This window comes from Arachis hypogaea, chromosome 19 (assembly GCF_003086295.3).
Source record: "Arachis hypogaea cultivar Tifrunner chromosome 19, arahy.Tifrunner.gnm2.J5K5, whole genome shotgun sequence".
In the NCBI taxonomy this organism is placed as follows: domain Eukaryota; kingdom Viridiplantae; phylum Streptophyta; class Magnoliopsida; order Fabales; family Fabaceae; genus Arachis; species Arachis hypogaea.
Window position 1 is genome coordinate 6,357,406 of NC_092054.1, and position 21,613 is coordinate 6,379,018.

At 37.6% G+C, this 21,613-nt stretch overlaps 2 protein-coding genes across 2 annotated transcripts; one reads left to right on the plus strand and one right to left on the minus strand.

The window, feature by feature from the left end:
* Positions 1–1,458: 1,458 nt before the first annotated feature.
* On the plus strand, positions 1,459–1,917 carry LOC112777770 (uncharacterized mitochondrial protein AtMg00810-like). The gene has a single exon (XM_025822160.1). The coding sequence runs from the start codon at positions 1,459–1,461 to the stop codon at positions 1,915–1,917; it is 459 nt and encodes a 152-aa protein (XP_025677945.1).
* Positions 1,918–3,552: 1,635 nt separating this feature from the next.
* Positions 3,553–7,680, minus strand: LOC112779884 (IAA-amino acid hydrolase ILR1-like 4). Its single transcript, XM_025824241.2, has 4 exons — positions 7,203–7,680; positions 6,479–6,604; positions 5,330–5,773; positions 3,553–4,222 (listed from the first exon to the last, which is right to left on the minus strand). The coding sequence occupies exons 1-4, from the start codon at positions 7,560–7,562 to the stop codon at positions 3,827–3,829; spliced, it is 1,326 nt and encodes a 441-aa protein (XP_025680026.1). The 5' UTR covers positions 7,563–7,680; the 3' UTR covers positions 3,553–3,826.
* Between the last annotated feature and the right edge of the window lie 13,933 nt (positions 7,681–21,613).

Consider the following 21,613-nt stretch of genomic DNA (forward strand, 5'->3'; position numbering starts at 1 on the left):
ACATAACAGAAATTACTTTAACCCTCCTAGCCCAAGCAACTCTTCCCTTAACCTTCTGGGGTGAAGCACCTCTCTCATCTACCTATCTCATCAACCTGCTCCCAAACCCAGAGCTGAACAATATCTCACCTTATGAAGCCCTCACCCAAAACAAACCAGATTACTCTTTCCGAAAGCCTTTCGCCTGCACCTGCTATCCGTTCCTCAGACCATACAATCAAACAAAATTCAACTATCGATCCCAAAAGTGCATCTTCCTTGGGTATGCTCCTAATCACAAGGGATATATTTGCCTCTCCCTAAATAACAAAGAATTCATCTCTAGAGATGTAATTTTCAATGAACATGAATTTTCCTACAATGAACTTTTCTCCTTCCAAACCATTACCAACCCAGCACCCCCTCAAACCATCCCTCTCCTCTCATCTATCTCTCCACACCTGCTACTCCAGCAGTACCACCTACTAATCTAGCAGCCCTTCATCCCTCACCACAGCCATCTCTACCCATTCTACCCCCCACTCAAACCGTAACCCCTAATCCTCAATTACCATTGCATACATTACATGATACTTTCAATATAGTTAATTTCATACCTGAAACATTACCTGCTTTGCATGTTTCTGTACTTCACAATTCTGATTCTGCAACTACTATTCCTGATGCCTCTGCGACTACTAATGCCTCTGCTAGTGGTTTTTCACTCAGTGCAGGTACTCTCCAGCCAGGACGACTTGAGATCGTGCTACCACTTCCTCCCTCTACTCCAGCGAATCACCATCCTATGCAAACACGCAGCAAGACAGGGAATCTTAAACCCAGGACCTATGCTGCGGTCCTTTCTGCCCCTACCCTTGCCCCTGACCTCACTGAGTCCCTACCTATCTCTACACAACAAGCACTAGCCTGTCCCCACTGGAAGCAAGCCATGCAAGAGGAATTTGATGCCCTGATGACCAACAACACCTGGCAGCTGGTTCCCAGGCCTCCCATCAACCCTGACCCAGTGATTGGCTCCAAATGGGTATTTCGCATTAAGAGACACCCAAATGGCACCATTCAAAAGTACAAAGCTCGCCTCGTTGCAAAGGGGTTTCACCAACGAGAAGGGGTCAACTATGACCAAGTCTTCAGCCCAGTTGTTCGTCCGCCCACAATCCGCATCATGCTCAGCTTGGCACTTTCCAGGGGCTGGTCGATTTGGCAATTCGACTTCAACAACGCATTCCTCAATGGGGACTTGCATGAGACCATTTTCATGTCTCAGCCTGAAGGTTTCACCTCTCTCGACCAACCCCACCATGTCTGCAAGCTCCAGAGATCCCTATATGGCTTGAAGCAGGCTCCCCGTGCATGGTTCACAAAGCTCGCTAGCATCCTTAAGCAATTTGGTTTCACAAATACCAAATCAGATACATCTCTCTTCACCAGATTCTCTCCCTCTCTCCCTCTTCTGTGATGTATATTCTGGTGTATGTGGATGACATTTTGGTCACTGAGAGCTCTCAAGCTGAAATCTCCAATCTTGTTATTCAATTGAATGCTGTGTTTGCTCTCAAGGATTTGGGGGAAATGAACTATTTCTTGGGAATTGAGGCCGTGAAACTAAATGACAGTGAAATGCTCCTATGTCAAACTAAATACATTCAGGATCTATTAAGCAAAGCAGGAATGCGGGATGCCAAGGCAGTCCCAACCCCAATGGTGTCCAGTCTCAAACTCTCAGCCCATGGTGAGGATGTTCACCAAAACCCAGCCTTGTACAGATCTATAGTGGGAAGCCTACAATATGCTACAATCACTAGACCTGAAATCACCTTTGCTGTAAACAAAGTATCCAAGTTCATGCATACCCCTTTGCAAAGTCACTGGAAAGCAGTCAAGCGAATTCTACAATACCTTACTGGAACAATATAAACTATGGCCTAAGGTTCCAAAGAGCCGATGAATGTCGAATCTATGGCTTCAGTGACTCAGATTGGGGCAGTGACATTGATGACAGAAAGTCTACAAGTGGGTTATGTATATTTCTAGGACCAAATTTAGTCTCATGGTCAAGCAGAAAACAAACGGCAGTCTTAAGAAGCTCTACAGAACCAAAGTACTGAGGATTAGCTGCTGGCCTAACTGAAATCATCTGGATCCAAAACCTACTGAGTGAGATGAAAATCCAATGCTCCACCACACCAAACTTCTACTGTGACAGCCAGAGTGCAGTCTTAATGGCTGCAAATCCAATTCTCCACAACAAGAGCAAACATTTTGAGCTTGACCTTTATTTTGTAAGAGACCATGTTGCCCAAAAGAAAATCAACATCCTGCACATTCCCTCTCAAGATCAAATAGCTGACAGTTTCACAAAATCTGTCTCCAGCCTCATCTTTCATAAATTCAGAACCAAACTCAGAATCACAGAAAAATTGCAAGCTAATAGAATCTCATAAGATTTTAGCAAACAAAACAGTAGGATTGATGGTAGCAGTGATACACAAACAATTTGTAAACTAAGTGACAGTTAGAAAATTAGTTACTAGAAAATTCTAGAAACAGTTAGTTACCTTTCAGTTAACTAATCGTTACACCTACATCTATATATACAGCTGTCTCACTTGTAAAATCACAAAAAAATTCGCACTTCTCACAATTTAGATTCATCTTCGCTTTCTCTCTGCTTCACCTTTATCATATTTAGTCTGATACCTTACGATAATTAACTCTTTATGTTTCATAGAATATTTTTGTAAATCTAATACATTAATGGACAGTACTGCAAAGATGTAACTAAAATGATTAAAAGTTCAAAGTTGAATCATCTTCAAATGTTGAGAGCTTAAAAAATTTTTTTTTTAAAACCACTATTTGGATCACGTAAAGAAATTCACATGATATAAAAGTTATTGATTCAAAAATAAACTCTTCACCTTTTTATTTTAATAATGCACTCATTTTACAGAAGTCATAAAACACTACAGTTTTAGTCAGTTAGACAACACTGCATCTATGGTGAGATATGAGACAACACATCAATTGGATTTTTCAATTGATGGGAGGATGGATCCATGCATGTTGCCAACTGCGAACTATATATAATAAACTAGCATATGAATTCTAAAGTTCAAGCATTTAATTAATTAAGGATAAAATATATTTTTTTGTCTTAAATTTTGTTTAAAATTTTAAAAATATTTTTAAGTTTTATTTGTTTTAATTTTGTTCCAAAAATTTTCGAATGGTATCAAATAATATATCCTTAATAGTTGATTTTTTTAAAAAAATTTAAGACTAATTTAATAACAATTTTACATAAAAAACCTTTAACATAAATAAATTAGACATATATAATTGTCATGTATCATTGTTGGATTAATTTTAATTTTTTTAGAAATTTGACTGTCAGAAGTATATTTGATGTAAATAAAAATTTTTAAAAACAAAATTAAAATAAAATAAAATTTAAAATTAATTTTAAAATTAATTTTAAAATTTTTAACAAATTTTAAGAATAAAAAATATAATTTACACATTAATTAATTAATAAGAAAGGTAGCCAAGCTTGTTTGAATTTATTTAAGCTCAATAATACATTGAATTGAAGCACATTTGTCAAGTAATTAAGGCAAATAAAATAGTACATCATACCAATAACATATTAATTGATGACTTTATTACAATACTTGCTATTCACATGGAAATTTCTTTATGTAAAGATAATAGTCGTTAAACAATTTATTATATTAACTAATTCATCTAACTGTTTTTAACTATTATCTATACAGGAAGACGTCTTCGTCACGTGAATAGTCATCTTATTCCAATTCTTAACAATTTATAACTCATCATGACATTTGCCTCCATCATCAAGGTTGAGAAGAAAAGTAGTAGCTAAGGAAGCATGAAGAGCAGCACCATAGGGAAAAGCATGTTCATTGACGGTGAAATGTGGTGAGTGCAACATTGGAAGTGGTTCAACTGAAGTGAGACTTTTGAATCCAAGCATGAAGAAGAAACCAGGTATAACCTCTTGATAGAATGCAAAGTCTTCAGATACTGTTACAGGTTGTGTTTCATAAACATTCTCGTTTCCAACAACATTCTTGGCCACTTCAAGAAAATGCTCATGCAACTTTTGATCGTTTATGGTTGCTGGATAGAACGGTTTCTGTTCTTCAAGGAAATCAACCTCCGCGGTGCACCTATGAACGGTCGCTACTCCGGTGATTACCTGTACAATAATGAATCAATTTATGATCTATAATTGCACTTGCAATGTTTATTTTATTTTTTAAGTTAGGAGTAAAACTCGAACTCGTAACCTCTAGATGAATATAAGGAGATTATGTTATTTGAATTATAATTGGTTGACAATTGCACTTGTGATATTGGTGTGTTGGTTAAAAAAATATTGATTATGTAATTTTATTAAAAAAAAATATAAAAAATTCATTTTGAAGCAGATAATATTAGTTAATTTTTTATTAACAAATTATTTTTTTAATTTTAGATAATTTAAATTTAGAATTATAATTTAGAGCACAAAATTTAAGATTTAAGGTTTAAAATTTAGAATTAAAAAAGTTAGCATGCTAATAAAAAATAAAAATATTATATGCATATTAAAAATTAATTGTTAAATTATTAATCATTTGTACATAAATTAATATGTTCTTTAACTTACTTTTAATATATATTTTGTATTTTAATATATATTTTATACAAGTTAAATGACTAATTTAAAAACTAATTTTTAGTGTATAAATAACATAACAACAAACAATAATACTAAAAATAAAGATAATAATTTAAAGTTATTTTGTTTCACTTAATACCTATAATTTTATGTACTTAATATTCAAATTATATATTTATTACATCTTATATACTTATTTTAAAAATAATTAATGTATATAGAATAAAATAATTTTAGATTAATTTAAATTAATTTTTATTATTTTTTAAATATTTTAAAAAGAAAGGAAACTCTCTAATTAAACTCTTTTTTTAATACTAACATGGGAGGCTAAAATGCACACATACATGTAAATAAAATAACAATGATGTTAACTAAAATGTATGTTTTTATACGAAGACGAAAACGGACAGATATTAAAATAATATGATAGAAATATACTTGCAATTATTATTAACAAAAAAAATAGCAAAAATTTGTCTTATTTAGCATTAATTAATTATCGTAATAATTAATGAATACTAAATAAAGTAAGTTATGGCTATTTTTGGTTGATTTTCTTTGATTACCAAACATTTTCGATTATTTAATATTCTTTTTTATCAACTTAACATAAAGATAACTACACTTAAGTACTAGTACCTGTTGAATGCGCTCTTTCAAACGTGTGATGCTTTCAGGTGAAAAAGCTCGGAAAGTTCCTCCAATAGTGACAGAATCTGGAATAACGTTGAATGCACCATCTCCGTGGAAATTAGCAACCGTAACTACCTGGGGATCAAGAGGATCGGCTTCACGAGAAACAAGTTGTTGCAAGTTGACAACGGCACTAGAAGCTGCCAGAAGGGGATCAATGGACAAGTGAGGCATAGCTGCATGGCCTCCCCTTCCATGAATAGTTGCATGAAACGTTCCACTTCCCGCCATGAATGGACCAGGCTTAGATGCCACGTGTCCTAAGGGTAATGTAGGTACCAAGTGCAATCCAAAGATGGCTGAAACTTTGTCTAATACTCCTGCCTCTAACACTTTCTTTGCCCCTGCTCCTCCTTCCTCTGCTGGTTGAAAAACAAGAACCACGGTGCCCTATATATATAGTCATGAATTTGTCATGGAGAATTATGATGCCATGAAAATTGGAAGAATATACAGTTTCACAAAATTGGTTTAATTCGTTAGGTATTTATTTATTTATGCAAAATTTTATAAGGAATATATTTTAAGAGTTTACCATCGCAAATAAATACTATATGGAAAAATATAGGTAACAATATTGGTGAACAATATAAACAATAGATATATTAGATGTTCATTTTATTAGGTGTGCGGATGGTTATTTTAATATTAAGATTAAGATTTAAGTTAGTAATTTGGAAGTGTAGTGTGTTTTTATTTTATTGGTAGTTGTTCATGTTGTTCAAAAAAGTCATTGGTTACCTATCATTATTTCCTCTCTTGATAATTACTTTTTTTTTACGGAAATATTTGGTAACTAAAGAAAATTAGCCAAAAACAGCCATAACTTGCCTTATTTAGTATTTATTAATTGTTGCGACAATTAATGAATGCTAAATAAGACAAATTCTAGCTGTATTTTTTTTGTCTCCCTAGTATTACCTTTTTTTTATTTCAATCAAGTGTTAAACTTATGTCACTGTTTTTATTATGAAAAACAAAGTTGCTTATCACTTGTCTAATAACTTATTAATTAGTTATATAAATCATCGCATATAATTAGCACTGAAGGAATTTTTGTAGTTAAAAAGTGGCAACTAATAAAGAAAATCATACTTTTATCTGATGTTCATGCTGTTTGAGAATCTTAGCAGCACCAAGAAGCATAGCAGTGTGAGCATCATGGGCACAAGCATGCATCTTTTCATCTACTTTACTCTTGTGCTCCCACTCCACCATTTCCTAGTTTTGGATATATAGCAACAAATCAGTGACACTTAACATTCATTAGAGCAATACTAATATATTCAATTAAATATTTTTTAATTATTATTTTAATTCCTGAACAAGAAAAATGCTTAAATATATACAGATAATAATATTGGATTGGATTGTCTGGATTTTCATCTTAGCTTGAACCCAACCACATGAAAAATACTCAAATAAAGGAGAAGAAATTAGAGGCATCTCCTTAGCTAATAGAATCCAATATTGCATAGGAACAAATAATAATAATAATAATAAAATGTCAATATTTCATGAAAAAATTTGAATATTCACAATTTTACGTATACATTACAAAAAAACCAATAAATAGTAGTGATTTTTTAGCAACGATTTTAAAAGGTTGTTGCTAAAAATTTAAAACAGTTTAAATCGCAGATACTCAATTTTAGAATCGTCGTTATTTATCGCTATTTGTGCAGTGATAAAAAACATAAACAAACTCAATACTCAAAAAATTAGATTAGTTCGATAATACATTATTTAAAATATTCAATAAATTACCCAAATATAAGATGATAGCTTATTATTTGTAATTACTAATATATATAGTAACCTGGATTGGGAGACCATCAATATCAGCTCTTAAAGCAACAAAAGGAGCTTTTCCAGTTCCAATGTATCCAATAACACCCGTTTCAGCAACTGGATGCTTATATGAAATTCCCAAATTATCCAATTCGGTTCTTATGACTTCACTAGTGTTAAATTCCTCATAGAGCAATTCTGGGTACTCATGAATCTTCCTTCTGATCCTAACCATCCAATCAAATACCTCAGGACTCTTAGCCAAATCTAGAAAATTTGAGATTGAGGATGATGAACGTTCATTATTATTATTTGAATGTGAGAATATGGGTGTTGTAACAAAGACATGAAAGATTATGATAAAAAGGAACAAGTTAAAGAAACCCATAAGGGACGAATTAGTGTGTGAAAAGAGAGAGTGCAAGTTTCAAATGTTGCAATAGATAGAAATGAGAGCAATTAGGTTTAGAATTGAAGTGCAAGGCTTGAATCAATCAATGTATGTGATGATCCAAATTTATAATAGTAGTGCATCAGTGCTTGCATGAAATAACATAAATAAAAAAAGACAAAAGGAGCATCCATGTAATTATCATGTGCAGTGATGATTGATGAGATATCACCACGTGTTAAGGTATTGCATTCAAGATTGAGTAATGCTTTTTTTATGTCTTTTATAATGCCTTTAAAACATGTGTTCTAAGACCAATAAAATAAGAATAAGAATTAAAAAAACACGGATACGGAAAAAAAAAATTAATAAAAAAAAAATCAACTAAAAACAGTTATAATTTATCTTATTTAATATTTATTAATTATTGTGATAATTAATGAATGAACGTTAAATAAGGTAAATTCTGACTATTTTTTTTTTTGTTTTACCGTATAGAAAAATAAGAAAAGGGGAAAAATGTTGTGTTTTTTATTTTTGTTTCGCCATTTCTATTTTTTTTATTTTGATAAAGAAAAATTCAGACAAATTGTCTTATTAAGAACACATATAATCGGTCTATTATATTTCTATATTTATCTTCTTATATGAATATATTTATATCTTCTAATGTTTTTATTTATGTTTGCACAACATATTTAATATATGCATTAAGAATATTTATTTCTTTTGAAAAAATATAGATTAAAACAAGTAGTTACAAATATTTTGGAAATGACTTCAATCATGCAAAAATTACTCATTAGACAATTAATCATCATACATGAACATAGCCCATAGATAATTAGATATCCATATCCAATATGTAGGCAAGGCCGTATTTTATGATAGTGGTTGGGAGAGAGATAGAAATTGAAATAAATTTTAATATTGTATTTGGTGTAAAATAAAAGATAGAGATTGAAATAAGAATAAAATTTTAATTTAATTTGTACAAAAAATAAAATTGAAATTAATTAATTAAAATAAGAATATTTTAAGTATAAAATGTTATTAAAGTTTCAGTCTCTATCCTAAAAAATTTCAGTTTCTTATGTCTCTATTTTTTGGAGGTATTGAAATATTAAAATTTTAAAGACAGAGATTAAAATTTTAATACCAATATCTGAACCAACAAATATAATACAAAATTTTAATTTCTATTAAATATCTCAAAATAAACACTACTTAAGATTGTCTAAGACCACCTCATTAATGATGAGGTTGTGTTAATGATTCTAAAATGACTTATTCTCAAATCAAACAGTAATTCTAATAATAAGTACAATTTATTATTTTTAGGGTAAAGTATATTTTTTATCTCTGAAATTTGACAAAAATTTTAAAAATACCCTTAAATTTTATTTTGTTTCTATTTTATACTAAAAATTTTCGATTTGCATCAAATATACCCCTGACGGCTAATTTTTCAAAAAATTTAAGACCAATTCAACAACAATTTCACAAGAACAACCCTCATCACAAGCAAATCAAACATAATTTTCATGTATTATTGTTAGATTGGTCTTAATTTTTTGAAAAATTTAGCTGTCGATGGTATATTTGATGCAAATCGAAAATTTTTGGGACAAAATTGAAACAAAATAAAACTTAGGGATTGTTACGATGGGTAACCGGAGATTAGTAGGCTGGATGGCGTTGGCTGGCCCAAACGTATGAAGGAGGTGGCTTTCGAGGGGGTCTGTTACTCGGTATCCCTCCGTCCGACTTGTACGTATGAGAGAATGGGGGGTGGTACCTGCAAAGACACTCCGATGCCTAAGTTAGCAAGAGTGTGAGCAGGTTAGAGAGTATTGGGACTTAGAGATACCTGAGAGGTGTCAGGGTATTTATAGTGGTGAACCAATAACCACCGCTGAAGTAGTGCCACCTTTTTAGGTGGATAACCGTTCCCATATCTTAGAGAGGTTAAGATATGGCTCTATGAAGTGGTTAGAGAGTTTCTAGGAGCAGTTACTCATTCGAATGAGTGTTATCTGCCAGCTAACCCTCGTATCCGACTTCTTTGGAGCAGGATTTAGTACCGACTTCTTGGGATGAAGGCTCGTACTGGGTGAAGGCCATCCCTTTGGGTTGGGCTCCTTTGCTTGGATCCTGGGCCTTTATGATTGGGCCAAGGTATGAACAGTGCCCCTACTTGAGCCCAATTTCTTTTTAAGATTTGGGTTCGAGTATTCTACTCGGGGTCGTAGCCGATTTATAAGAGGACCGACGTGATGGTTTGAAACCGACGTGACTTTTTGTGACTTTTTGTGACCTTTTGGTTCTGACAGTTACGTCTAATCAAGCGTCGTGTCCGTTAGGGATGTGCGTAGGGGTTTAATGGCCTTGGTAACGGTGCATCTTCATTAATGATTGCCCCAATTTTACCATTATGCCCCTAACGTTCTTATAAATACTTTCCCTCTCTTTCATTGTTTCGTTTCTGCGATCTTTCAAATTTCCCTTGCATTCGTTCGTGCTGCATCCTTGCGTTTTCGAAGGCTTTTGTTTCCAATCCTTATTTCCAGATAAAGGTTAGTTCTTTAATTTGCCTTTGTAGATAAATTTGATTTGCAGGCTTTAGTTTCGCATCCTCCTCCCTTTAGAGACCGTGTTGGTGATTTTTCTTTTCCCCTTGTAGGTTTTGTCACCCCTTTTTTAGAAAAAGAAATGGCTTCTGTAGATGCTCTCTCTCACTGGGTTGATGTCACGGTCTTAGGGGAGGAGCCCTCAGTCGATTCTGAGTTCATTACCAACCTTCGCACTCATCACAGAATTTGCACTTCTGAGGATGACGAACCAAAATATGAATTGGTAGTCCCGGGTCCTGAAGACCGGGTTTGTTTTGGAAGAGTCAATGAGGCGGCCCCTCATTTTTTCTTTATGTATGAGTGCATGATCACCCGTTTGGGTGTTTTTCTTCCTTTTTCAAATTTTGAGATATCTGTTTTGCGTCACTGTCGAGTCGCTCCTACCCAGCTTCACCCCAACTCTTGGGGTTTTTTGAAAATTTATCAATTCATCAGCCAGGCTTTAGAGTTTCCGACTTCTTTAAAGATTTTTTTCCATCTTTTTCATATGACAAAACCCTTCAGTGGGCTAAACAATAAACAACAGTGGGTGTCGTTCCGAGCCATACAAGGTCGGAGAATTTTCACCCTTTTTGACGAATCCTTTCACGACTTCAAGAACTATTTTTTCAAAGTGCAAGCTGTAGAGGGTCATCACCCCTTTTTCCTGGACGATAATTCTTCTCCCCGCTTTCCTTTATATTGGCTGGAGGCCTCTCCCTGCGAGAAATATGGTCTGGATGACCTAAATGAGGTAGAAGCAGCCATTGTGGGGTTCCTCCGAGAAGCGTCGGGGAGGGCCCCATACTTGGACACAAAAAAGTTTCTCCAGGAGTCTCCGACCTTTGTCCAGGCACAGCTAGGTAGCTTTTATTTGTTTGCTGGATTTCCAACTTGTCTGACTGAATTATCCGACTTGTCTAATCTATCATTTGTTGCTTTTTTCAGAGATGGTAAAGGCAAACGCTCAGGAATCTTACCAAAGGGTCCATGAGGCTAAAGCAAGGTCTCGCGCCAGAACTGGTGGCGCCAGGGCAGTTATCTCTCCTCCTCCTCCTCCTCGGAATGTTGGGACTCCCTCTCAGCCCATTGTAATTTCTTCTTCAACTTTCTCTCAGCCACCCCCCCTGCTCGACCTTCTTCTGAACCAGATAATAAGAAGCGCAAGACCTTAGAGTCTGGCTCTTCTGGTGAGGCGAAGGCGGATGCTCTTGCATTCGTCCGAAAGAACATCTATCCCAACGTTCGCATAAGCATGTATGATGTTTCTGTTCGGCGCCACCTTACCACTCTGGTTGAGGAGAGCCTGAAGGCGGCGGGGGTTTGTGACAAACTCTTGGATATTTTCGAGAAGGCTCCTCTCAGCTCTTTAGGGATGACCTCGAGGGTTGAAGAGCTGGAAGGAAGGCTTCTCATATATCAGGAGCATGAGGGGAAGTTGAAGGAGGAAGTCGCCAAGCTGAGGGAGGAGAGAGATAACCTCCGGGAGAGTGAGAGGAAGTTGCAAGCCCAATGCAACATGGAGGTGGATTTGAGGAAGGCAGCGCAAGCCAGCTACAACAGTTTATTTGATGATCTTATGTCTGTAAAGAATGACTTGCTGAATGCCCGGAAGGCCTATACCGAGTTGGAGGACTCTATTGCAGATGGTGCTGATGAGGCTTGGAGGGTTTTTAAGGAGCAGGTCGGAGTCATTGCTCCTGACTTGGACCTTTCTCCTTTGGACCCTGATAAGATTGTTATTGATGGTGCCATCGTGGATCCTCCTGTCCCCGTGGTGGAGTCCGAGTCCGATTTGAAGACTCGGGGGCAGAGGATCATAGAATCCCCTCCTCGCTCTAAGGATGCTCCGGGTTCTTCTACTACTCCTCCGACTTCTTCTCCAGCCCTTGCTCCTGGCGTTCCTTCCGACTCTGCTGGTGGTGCTCCTTCTACTCCTCTTGCTAAGAAGTGATTTTGGCTATTGGGGCCTGGCCTGTGGGCCCCTCTTTTTAAACTCTTTTATATTTATTTGTTGATGTTTGCAACACTTTTTTGGCCTTTTAGGGCCGTAAACAAAACAATTTACGATACCCTTTTTAATAAGGGTTTAATTTAGCGTTTTAAATAAATGCCCTTTTTGGATAAGGGTTTTGAGTTACCTTATGCGCGCATGCTTTTCTATTCTTTTGACCTTTTCTGGAAAAAACCTATTCTTTGGGGCTTGCCTGCTTTTCTGAATCTTTTTGATCCTCAAGGCAGCCTTATAACTTTTTCTTAGTTTTTTCCTATCTCTTTTTTGTTATTCCTAGTACTCAATTTTGTTTCATTGAGTTTTTCGTGACTTAGGCTACTTTTGCGATTCATTTTAATTTTACTCGGTTTCGCATTCCGACTTGTGAGTCGGACTGCTCCCGAGTTTATCATGATCAACTTCTATAGCCTCTTTACGCCGACTTGTACCTCGTCGTTTTATCCTGACGACCGTCTAGGTCGGTTCATGGGATTTTCACGTTTTGTCGAGCTTAAATCGGCGCGTTTCGTAGAAAGAGAATAAAAATGGAATTTAAAAGAGATATTTAAAATGAAAGAGATCTTTATTAATTGAGGAGGTACCTTATTGCTACTAAATGCTTTTGATAATTTATTTTCCCTTAGCCCCTACTATGATGCCTCGTTAAAAATCCTTCTCCAGAAAAAACCTTTAATTTTGGGAAAAAATCATGAAGTTGGGAAAAGAGTACATCAGGGAGTAGGGTTCGCTTTTTAGCTGTAGTACATTTTCATATTACAAGCATGCCATGATATTGGTAACTCGTTGCTGTCAAAGTCGGTTACCCTATAATAGCCTTTTCCTAAGACCTCGTTGATCTTGTATGGCCCTTTCCAATTTGTAGCGAGCTTTCCTTCCCCAGATTTGTTGACTCCAATGTCGTTTCTAATTAAGACCCAGTCGTCTGGGGTGAAATTCCTTCGAATGACTTTTTTGTTGTATCTTGTAGTCATCCTTTGCTTCAACGCTGCTTCTCTTATCTGTGCTTCTTCTCGGGCTTCGGGGAGCAAGTCGAGCTCTTCTTTGTGCCCTTGTATATTTCCGATCTCGTCGTGGAAAATCACTCTTGGACTTTGCTCATTGACCTCTATTGGGATCATGGACTCTACGCCGTAAACTAGTCGGAAGGGTGTTTCTCCAGTGGCGGATTGGGGGGTTGTTCTGTAAGCCCATAGTACTTGTGGGAGCTCTTCTGCCCAAGCCCCTTTTGCATCTTGTAATCTTCTCTTCAGCCCTGCCAGTATGACTTTGTTGGCTGCCTCGGCTTGCCCATTGGCTTGTGGGTGTTCCACTGAGGTGAACTGGTGTTTGATGTTCATACTGGCTACTAGGCTTCTAAAGGTGGAGTCGGTGAACTGGGTTCCGTTATCTGTGGTAATGGAATAAGGTATCCCATACCTTGTGATTATATTTTTGTAGAGGAACCTCCGACTTATTTGTGCAGTGATGGTGGCCAGTGGTTCTGCTTCTATCCACTTTGTGAAATAATCTATTCCCACTATTAGGTATTTGACTTGTCCTGGCGCCTGGGGAAAATGACCTAACAAATCCATTCCCCATTTTGCAAAGGGCCATGGGGAGGTGATACTAATGAGCTCGTCTGGGGGGGCCACGTGAAAATTTGCATGCATTTGACACGGTTGGCACTTTTTCACAAAGTCTGTGGCATCTTTCTGCAAGGTTGGCCAGTAGAATCCAGCTCGGATCACCTTTCTGGCTAATGACCTTGCTCCAAGATGGTTCCCGCAGATTCCACTATGTACCTCCTCTAATACCTCGGTGGCTCTTGAGGTCGGTACACACTTTAACAATGGTGTTGATATCCCCCTTCTATAGAGAATATTTTTCACCAAGGTATAGTGTTGTGCTTCCCTTCGGATTTTCTTGGCCTCCTTTTCCTCCTTGGGGAGGATGTCGAATTTCAGGTATTCGACTAAGGGGTTCATCCATCCGAGGTTTAATCCGACCACTTCAAAGACTTCTTGTTTGTTTTCCATTTTTACCACTGAAGGTTCCTGGAGAGTCTCTTGAATCAGGCTTCTGTTATTTCCTCCTGGCTTGGTACTTGCTAACTTGGATAGGGCGTCTGCTCTGCTGTTTAGATCTCGAGTTATATGTTTCACCTCGGTTTCTACAAAGCGCCCCAGGTGCTCCAAAGTTTTTTCCAAGTACCTCTTCATGTTTGGGTCCTTTGCCTGATATTCTCCACTTATTTGGGAGGTCACCACTTGGGAGTCGCTGTATATCATCACCTTCGTAGCACCGACTTCTTCTGCCAGCTTCAATCCTGCGATCAAGGCTTCATACTCTGCCTGATTATTTGAAGCTAGGAATTCAAACTTGAGGGAAACCTCTATCTGGGTTCCCCTTTCATCTACCAATATTATGCCTGTACCGCTTCCTGTTTTGTTGGAGGATCTATCTACATAGAGTTCCCATGTAGTTGGTTTATCCTCTTGATCTCCTGCATATTCTGCAATGAAGTTGGCGAGGCACTGGGCTTTAATCGCTATCCGAGTTTCGTACTTCAAGTCGAACTCAGAGAGCTCTATTGCCCATTGAACCATTCTTCCTGCAACATCCGTCTTTTGGAGGATTTGCTTCATGGGTTGGTTCGTGCGGACTCTTATTGTGTGAGCTTGAAAGTAAGGCCGTAGCCTTCGTGAGGCTACTACTAAGGAGTAGGCAAACTTCTCTAGTTTATGGTACCTTAGCTCAGGGCCTTGTAGAACTTTACTGATGAAGTATACTGGGTGCTGACCGGCCTTGTCTTCTCTTATCAGGGCGGATGAGATGGCCTTGTCTGCTACAGATAAGTATAGTACGAGGTCTTCTCCAGCCATAGGTCGGGTCAAAATAGGAGGTTGGCTCAAAAACTTTTTGAACTCCTGGAACGCCTCCTCACATTCAGGAGTCCATTCAAACCGGTGTCCCTTTCTCAGCAGGGAGAACAGTGGAAGGGATCTTAGTGCTGATCCTGCCAAAAATCTGGAGAGAGCTGCTAGCCGGCCATTCAGCTGTTGGACCTCTCTCAAACAAGTCGGGCTTTTCATTTCCAGGATAGCTCTACACTTGTCGGGATTGGCTTCGATCCCTCTTTGTGTTAGCATGAATCCTAGAAATTTTCCTGCCTCCACCGCGAAGGCGCACTTTGCAGGATTTAGTCTCATCCCGTGCAGCCTTATGGTGTCAAAGACTTGTGAAAGGTCAGACAAGAGGTCGACTTCTTTCTTGGTCTTTACCAGCATATCGTCGACGTACACTTCCATTAAGCTCCCTAGGTGAGGGGCAAACACCTTATTCATCAGCCTCTGATATGTGGCCCCTGCATTTTTCAATCCAAATGGCATGACCATGTAGCAAAAGTTAGCTCTGGGCGTGATGAATGATGTTTTTTCCTGGTCTGGTTCATACATCGGGATTTGGTTATACCCCGAGTAGGCGTCCATGAACGACAAGTATTGATACCCCGAGCTAGAGTCTACTAGGGCATCAATGCTTGGTAGTGGATAAGGGTCCTTGGGACATGCCTTATTTAAGTCGGTATAGTCGACGCACATTCTCCATTTACCATTTTGTTTTTTGACTAGCACTACATTGGCTAGCCATGTTGGATACTTGACTTCTCTGATGAAACCGGCTTCTAGGAGCGCTTGTACTTGCTCCTCTACTATTAGAGCTCGCTCTGGGCCGAGCTTGCGTCTTCGTTGTTGTACAGGTCGAGATCCCGAGTAGACCGAGAGCTTGTGGGACATGAGCTCGGGATCTATCCCAGGCATGTCGGAGGCCTTCTAGGCGAAGAGATCGGAATTATCTCTTAGGAGCTTAGTCAATTCTTGTCTTAGGGTTTCCCCCAGGTTGGTTCCTATGTGAGTGTTTTTTCCTTTCTCTTCTCCGACCTGAATCTCCTCGGTTTTTCCTCCGGGTCGTGGTCGCAGCTCTTCTTTAATCCTTGCTCCACTGAGCTCTATTGTGTGAACTTCTTTTCCTTTTCCTCTCAGGTTTAGGCTTTCATTGTAGCATTTCCTTGCCAACTTCTGATCTCCCCTCACCGTTGCTATCCCCGTTGAGGTTGGGAATTTCATGTAGAGGTGGGGTGTCGATACCACCGCTCCGAGTCGATTAAGGGTAGCTCTGCCGATTAAAGCATTATAGGCCGACCCCACGTCGATGACTATGAAGTCTATACTCAGAGTCTTTGATTTCTCCCCCTTTCCAAAGGTGGTATGGAGGGACAAAAATCCTAGTGGCTTTATTGGCGTGTCGCCTAATCCGTACAAGGTGTCGGGGTAGGCTCTTAACTCTTTCTCATCTAACCCTAGTTTGTCAAAAGTGGGCTTAAAGAGGATGTCCGCTGAGCTTCCTTGGTCTACTAGTGTTCTGTGGAGATGGGCATTTGCCAGGATCATGGTAATTACCACTGGGTCGTCGTGCCCAGGGATTATTCCTCGCCCATCTTCCTTTGTGAATGAAATGGTTGGAAGGTCGGATGACCCCTCTCCGACCTGGTAAACTCTCTTGAGATGTCTTTTACGAGAAGATTTTGTGAGTCTCCCTCCCGCAAACCCTCCTGAGATCATATGGATGTGTCTCTCCGGAGTTTGTGGTGGTGGGTCTCTTCTATCCATATCATCTCGCTTTCTTTTTCCATGACTGTCCGACCTTTCTATGAGATATCTGTCAAGCCGACCTTCTCTGGCCAGCTTTTCTATCACATTTTTAAGGTCGTAACAGTCGTTTGTGGAGTGCCCATATATCTTATGGTACTCACAGTAATCATCGCGGCTCCCCCCTCTTTTATTTTTAATGGGCCTGGGAGGAGGCAGCCTTTCGGTATTGCAAATTTCTCTGTATACATCCACTACAGGAACTTTCAGTGGAGTATAAGAGTGATATTTTCTTGGCCTATTGATGAATTGGATTTTTGATGGTTTAGAATTTCACAAATGAATTCTCGTTGTAAGTATAGTTCCTAAACCAAACAATAATCCTTTCATACAAAAGATTGTTTGTCACAAGTAACAAACCCCTAAAATTAATAACCGAAGTATTCAAACCTCGGGTCGTTCTCCCTAGGAATTGTAATGAAGTGTCTTGTTATCGGTTGTGAGTTATATTTGGGGTTTTGATATGAAGCATGAAAGATAAATGGTAAGAAAGTAAACTAATGGCTAAAAAGGTCTTGGCAAGGGTTGGTGGTCAAAGATCTCTATCCTAATCACTAACCACAATATGAGAATTGGCAAGGATTAATCTCATTAAATCATCCTCTAACTAGTAGTAAAGGAAAGTCAAATGAGCTATATCAATCCTAGTCCATAAGTCCTAACTCTCCACTAATTCAATTAGTGAGAACTAGAGTCAATGAATCCCAATCATCAATTACTTGGACATTAGTAACTCAAGAGTTCCTAAGTTACCTTTTCAAGCCAAGAACATAAAACTCTACTCTAAAATCCAACCAAGCATTTCATCAAACACTTGGAAGGCACAAAAGAAAAACATAGTAAAATTGCAAGAAAAGTAAATCTACACTACTCAATTTGCAAGGAATTAAACAACAACAAATCAAATGAACACAATTATTATGATTTACCTTGAATTGAATTGAAAGAGAAAGGAAGGAACAAAAGTAGATCTACAACAAAATGCAAGAACAACATAAAGGAAATTACAACAAAAGGATGGAAGAAGAATGAATGTAACAACAAGGAATTGAGAAGAAGAAGATGAATTAAAATCTAGATCTAAGAACTAAACCTAACCCTAATTCTAGAGAGAAGTGAGAGCTTCTCTCTCTAGAAACTAATTACAAAGCTAAACTAAACTAATTGGTAACTAACTTCTAAAGTATGAAAAAGTCTTCATTCCCCCTTCAATCCTTGGCTTAAATAGCATCAGAAATGAGTTGGATTGGGCCCACAAGGCTTTAGAATTCGCTGGCCACGTTTTGCTTTAAGTGAACCAGGTGGCAGCAACGGCACGTGCGCGTACTATGCGCGTACGCGTCATCATGAGCGGTTCAACCATAGCAAATCTTATATCGTTTCGAAGCCCCGGATGTTAGCTTTCCAACCCAACTGGAACCGCGTCATTTGGACCTCTGTAGCTCAAGTTATGGCCGATTAAGTGCGAAGAGGTCGGCTTGACAGCTTTCCGGTTCTTCCATTTCTTCATGAGTTCTCCAACTTTTCATGCTTTCTTTCTTCATTCCCTTGATCCAATCTTTGCCTCCTAAACCTTAAATCACTTAACAAACATATCAAGGCATCTAATAGAATCAAGGTGAATTAAATTTAGCTATTTTGAGTCCTAAAAAGCATGTTTTCACATTCAAGCACAATTAAAGGAGAATATACAAAACCATGCTATTTCTTGAATAAATATGGGTAAAAGGTGATAAAATCCCCAAAAATCAGTACAAAACAAACCGTCAAATTGGGGTTTGTCAACCTCCCCACACTTAAACCAAGCATGTCCTCATGCTTAAACCAAGAATGAAGTAAGGGTATGGCATTTATTCAATGGAAACTAACTAAATGCAATCTACCTATATGCAACTATCTAAATGAATGCAAGTGCTTGGTCAAAATAAATCAATTCCCAAGAAACATATATGCACAAGGCTAAGGACTAGCAAGTCTAATCCACAATTGAATTGAGTTATTAAATATTTTTACAAACTTGCATGAAGAATGATGATCATAGGTGAAAACATGTAATTGAGCATCAAACCCTCACCGAATGTGTTTGCACTCTATTCGCTCAAGTGTTTAGGGTTGATTCACTCAATTCTCCTCTATTTCATGCTTTCCAAGATTTGTTTTTCTTCTAACAATCAACATTTATTTCATGCATGCATACAAGTATCATGAGGTCTTTTCATTGGTTGTAATGGGGCTAGGGTCAAGGTAGGATGCATATTTGGTCAAGTGAGCTTGAAATTTGAATCTTTGATAAGCTTAAACTTCCCACCTAACCTATGACATCCTATACAATTAAGTTCTAATCTAGCTACCCATTCTTCACTTTTTCACATACTCATGCATTTTCTTTTTCATTTCACAACACTTATGCATTGATTTTATTGGACCTTGCCTTGGGGCATTTTGTCCCCTTTTTATTATTTTTTTCTTCTTTTTTTTTCTATTTGTTTTCTTTTCCATATTATTTTTCTTTTCTTTTTCTTTTGTTTTTCTCATTTTTTTTCTTTCTATATACAAGAGCATCAATGCATAAGGTTTTACATTTGATCAATACATGAGTATGTGCCCAATTCCCAATATTTTCAATAACAATACAAAATACCCTTTTATTCACCCAATGTCCCAAGGTTCCCACACTTTAATGATACTCACACACACTAGCCTAAGCTAATCAAAGATCCAAATTAAGGGACAATTATTGTTTTTCGCTTTAAGGCTTGTAATGTGCTAAAATAAGAATAAGTGGGTTAAGCGTAGGCTCAAATTTGGCTAACAAAGGAAGATAAAAGGTAAGGCTATTTGGGTAAGTGAGCTAAATGAAATGATGGCCTCAATCATATAAATGCATGAATACACCAAATAATGGACATAAAGAATCAAACAAATCAAAGATTACAATCATAGAAAGAGAATAATGCACACAAGAAGGAAAAATAAGTGGTTGTAAGATGTAACCACACCGTTAGGCTCAAATCTCACAAGCTTGTGTTCTTAGCTCAAAACATGTTCCACAATATATATAATTCAAGCAAGTTCTATGAAAAGTTTTCACTCAAATCAATTGACATGCCCTATAGATAGAAATCTTGAAAAATTCTCATTATCTTGACTAAGCTTATTGTGTATACATATGCAAAAATAAGAAAATGCAAGTAAAAATCCTAAAATCCTAAAATGAAATGCAAAAGTGTTGGGATTAGAAATTTGTCACCCAAAATCGCCGACCGGTCGGACGACCTCCCCACACTTAAAAGTTTGCACCGTCCTCGGTGCACTCAAAGATGAGCAAGGGGGTACGGCGACTCTCCGGATTGCTATGTGTTCTTTCTTCCGCTTCCATGGTTGCTTGTGGTGCATTCGTTATGAAAAACAAAAATATAACACCATAAGATGAGAAGATATAAAAGCAAGGAAGCATACATTGTTGGAATGAGGTAAATCACTAGAATTGAGTGAGTGAATTAGTGTGACATTAAGAAATATTAGGTGTGTGAATTCTAAATTGCGCGGTTTAGAATACACATTAGCATAAAAGCTATGTCACAAAAGAAGCATGCACTTCACTTATCCTAGTGTGCTTGAGATGCTTTAAGTAAGCTTGTAAGGTAAGACAAGCATTAGAGAAGCATGAAAGCATTCAAGTCAAACATATGGATGGATATAATCATGAACACAATGCATTAAGGTAAATGCACAACATCATCCATCAAGAGATTGCCTAATCGAGGGAAAAGGATCCAAATCACATGGTGGCTAGCTACAACATGCAATTCAAAAGAGTTATAAGCTCGAAGACAATTCTCATCACTTGGTATTTTTTCAAAAGGTAAGCATGAAGAACTCAAAACCAAGTAACAAAATATAACCTCAATCATAGAATCCAACAAAGATTATCTAAAAACATTCATGCTAAAATAGCATTTAGGCAATAAGGGATATAGCAATGTATAGTAAACAAAGTCAATACTCCAACACTTATGATGAAAAGAGAGAAAATAAAATGAAAACTAAACTAAAACTAGCTAATCAACTAACCAACTAACTAATTAACTAACTAAAATAAATGGTTATCCATGGTGTTTGGAAGTGTTGGATGAGGGGTAGGAGAAGGGAAGAAGAAAGGAGAAGGAAAGAATTGGAAAGAGGAGAAGAAAAGAAATGTGGTGAAGGAAGGAAATCCGCGCGTACGCGCGCATGTCGCGCGCGCGCGGATGGCTTATTTCGAGAGTGACGCGTACGCGTCATGTGCGCGAGCGCGCAAATAGGTTTGTGCCAAAGGCACAACGTTGGCGCGGCGTGGGCATAACTCTCTGGAAAATGTATGGAATGTAGAACTTCTCAATCCACGCGTACGCATGCATGGCGCGCGCGCGTGGATGGTCGAAAATGCTGGAAGTGCGCGTACGCGCCATGTACGCGTACGCGTGGATGGTGCTCTGTTTTTCAAAAAAAAATTTCTATGTTTTTGCACCAATCCAAGCATTCCAAACCTCCAAACAGCTACCAAAACACCATAAAACCTTATTCAACATACTTAAACTACCAAACATACTTAACTAACTAAACAAAATATGAAATTAAACTAATTCTACCAATATGTACAAAAAGATAAATGAAAAGAAGTTACCATGGTGGGGTGTCTCCCACCTAGCACTTTTGTTTATTGTCCTTAAGTTGGACTTATGGGGAGCTTCTCTC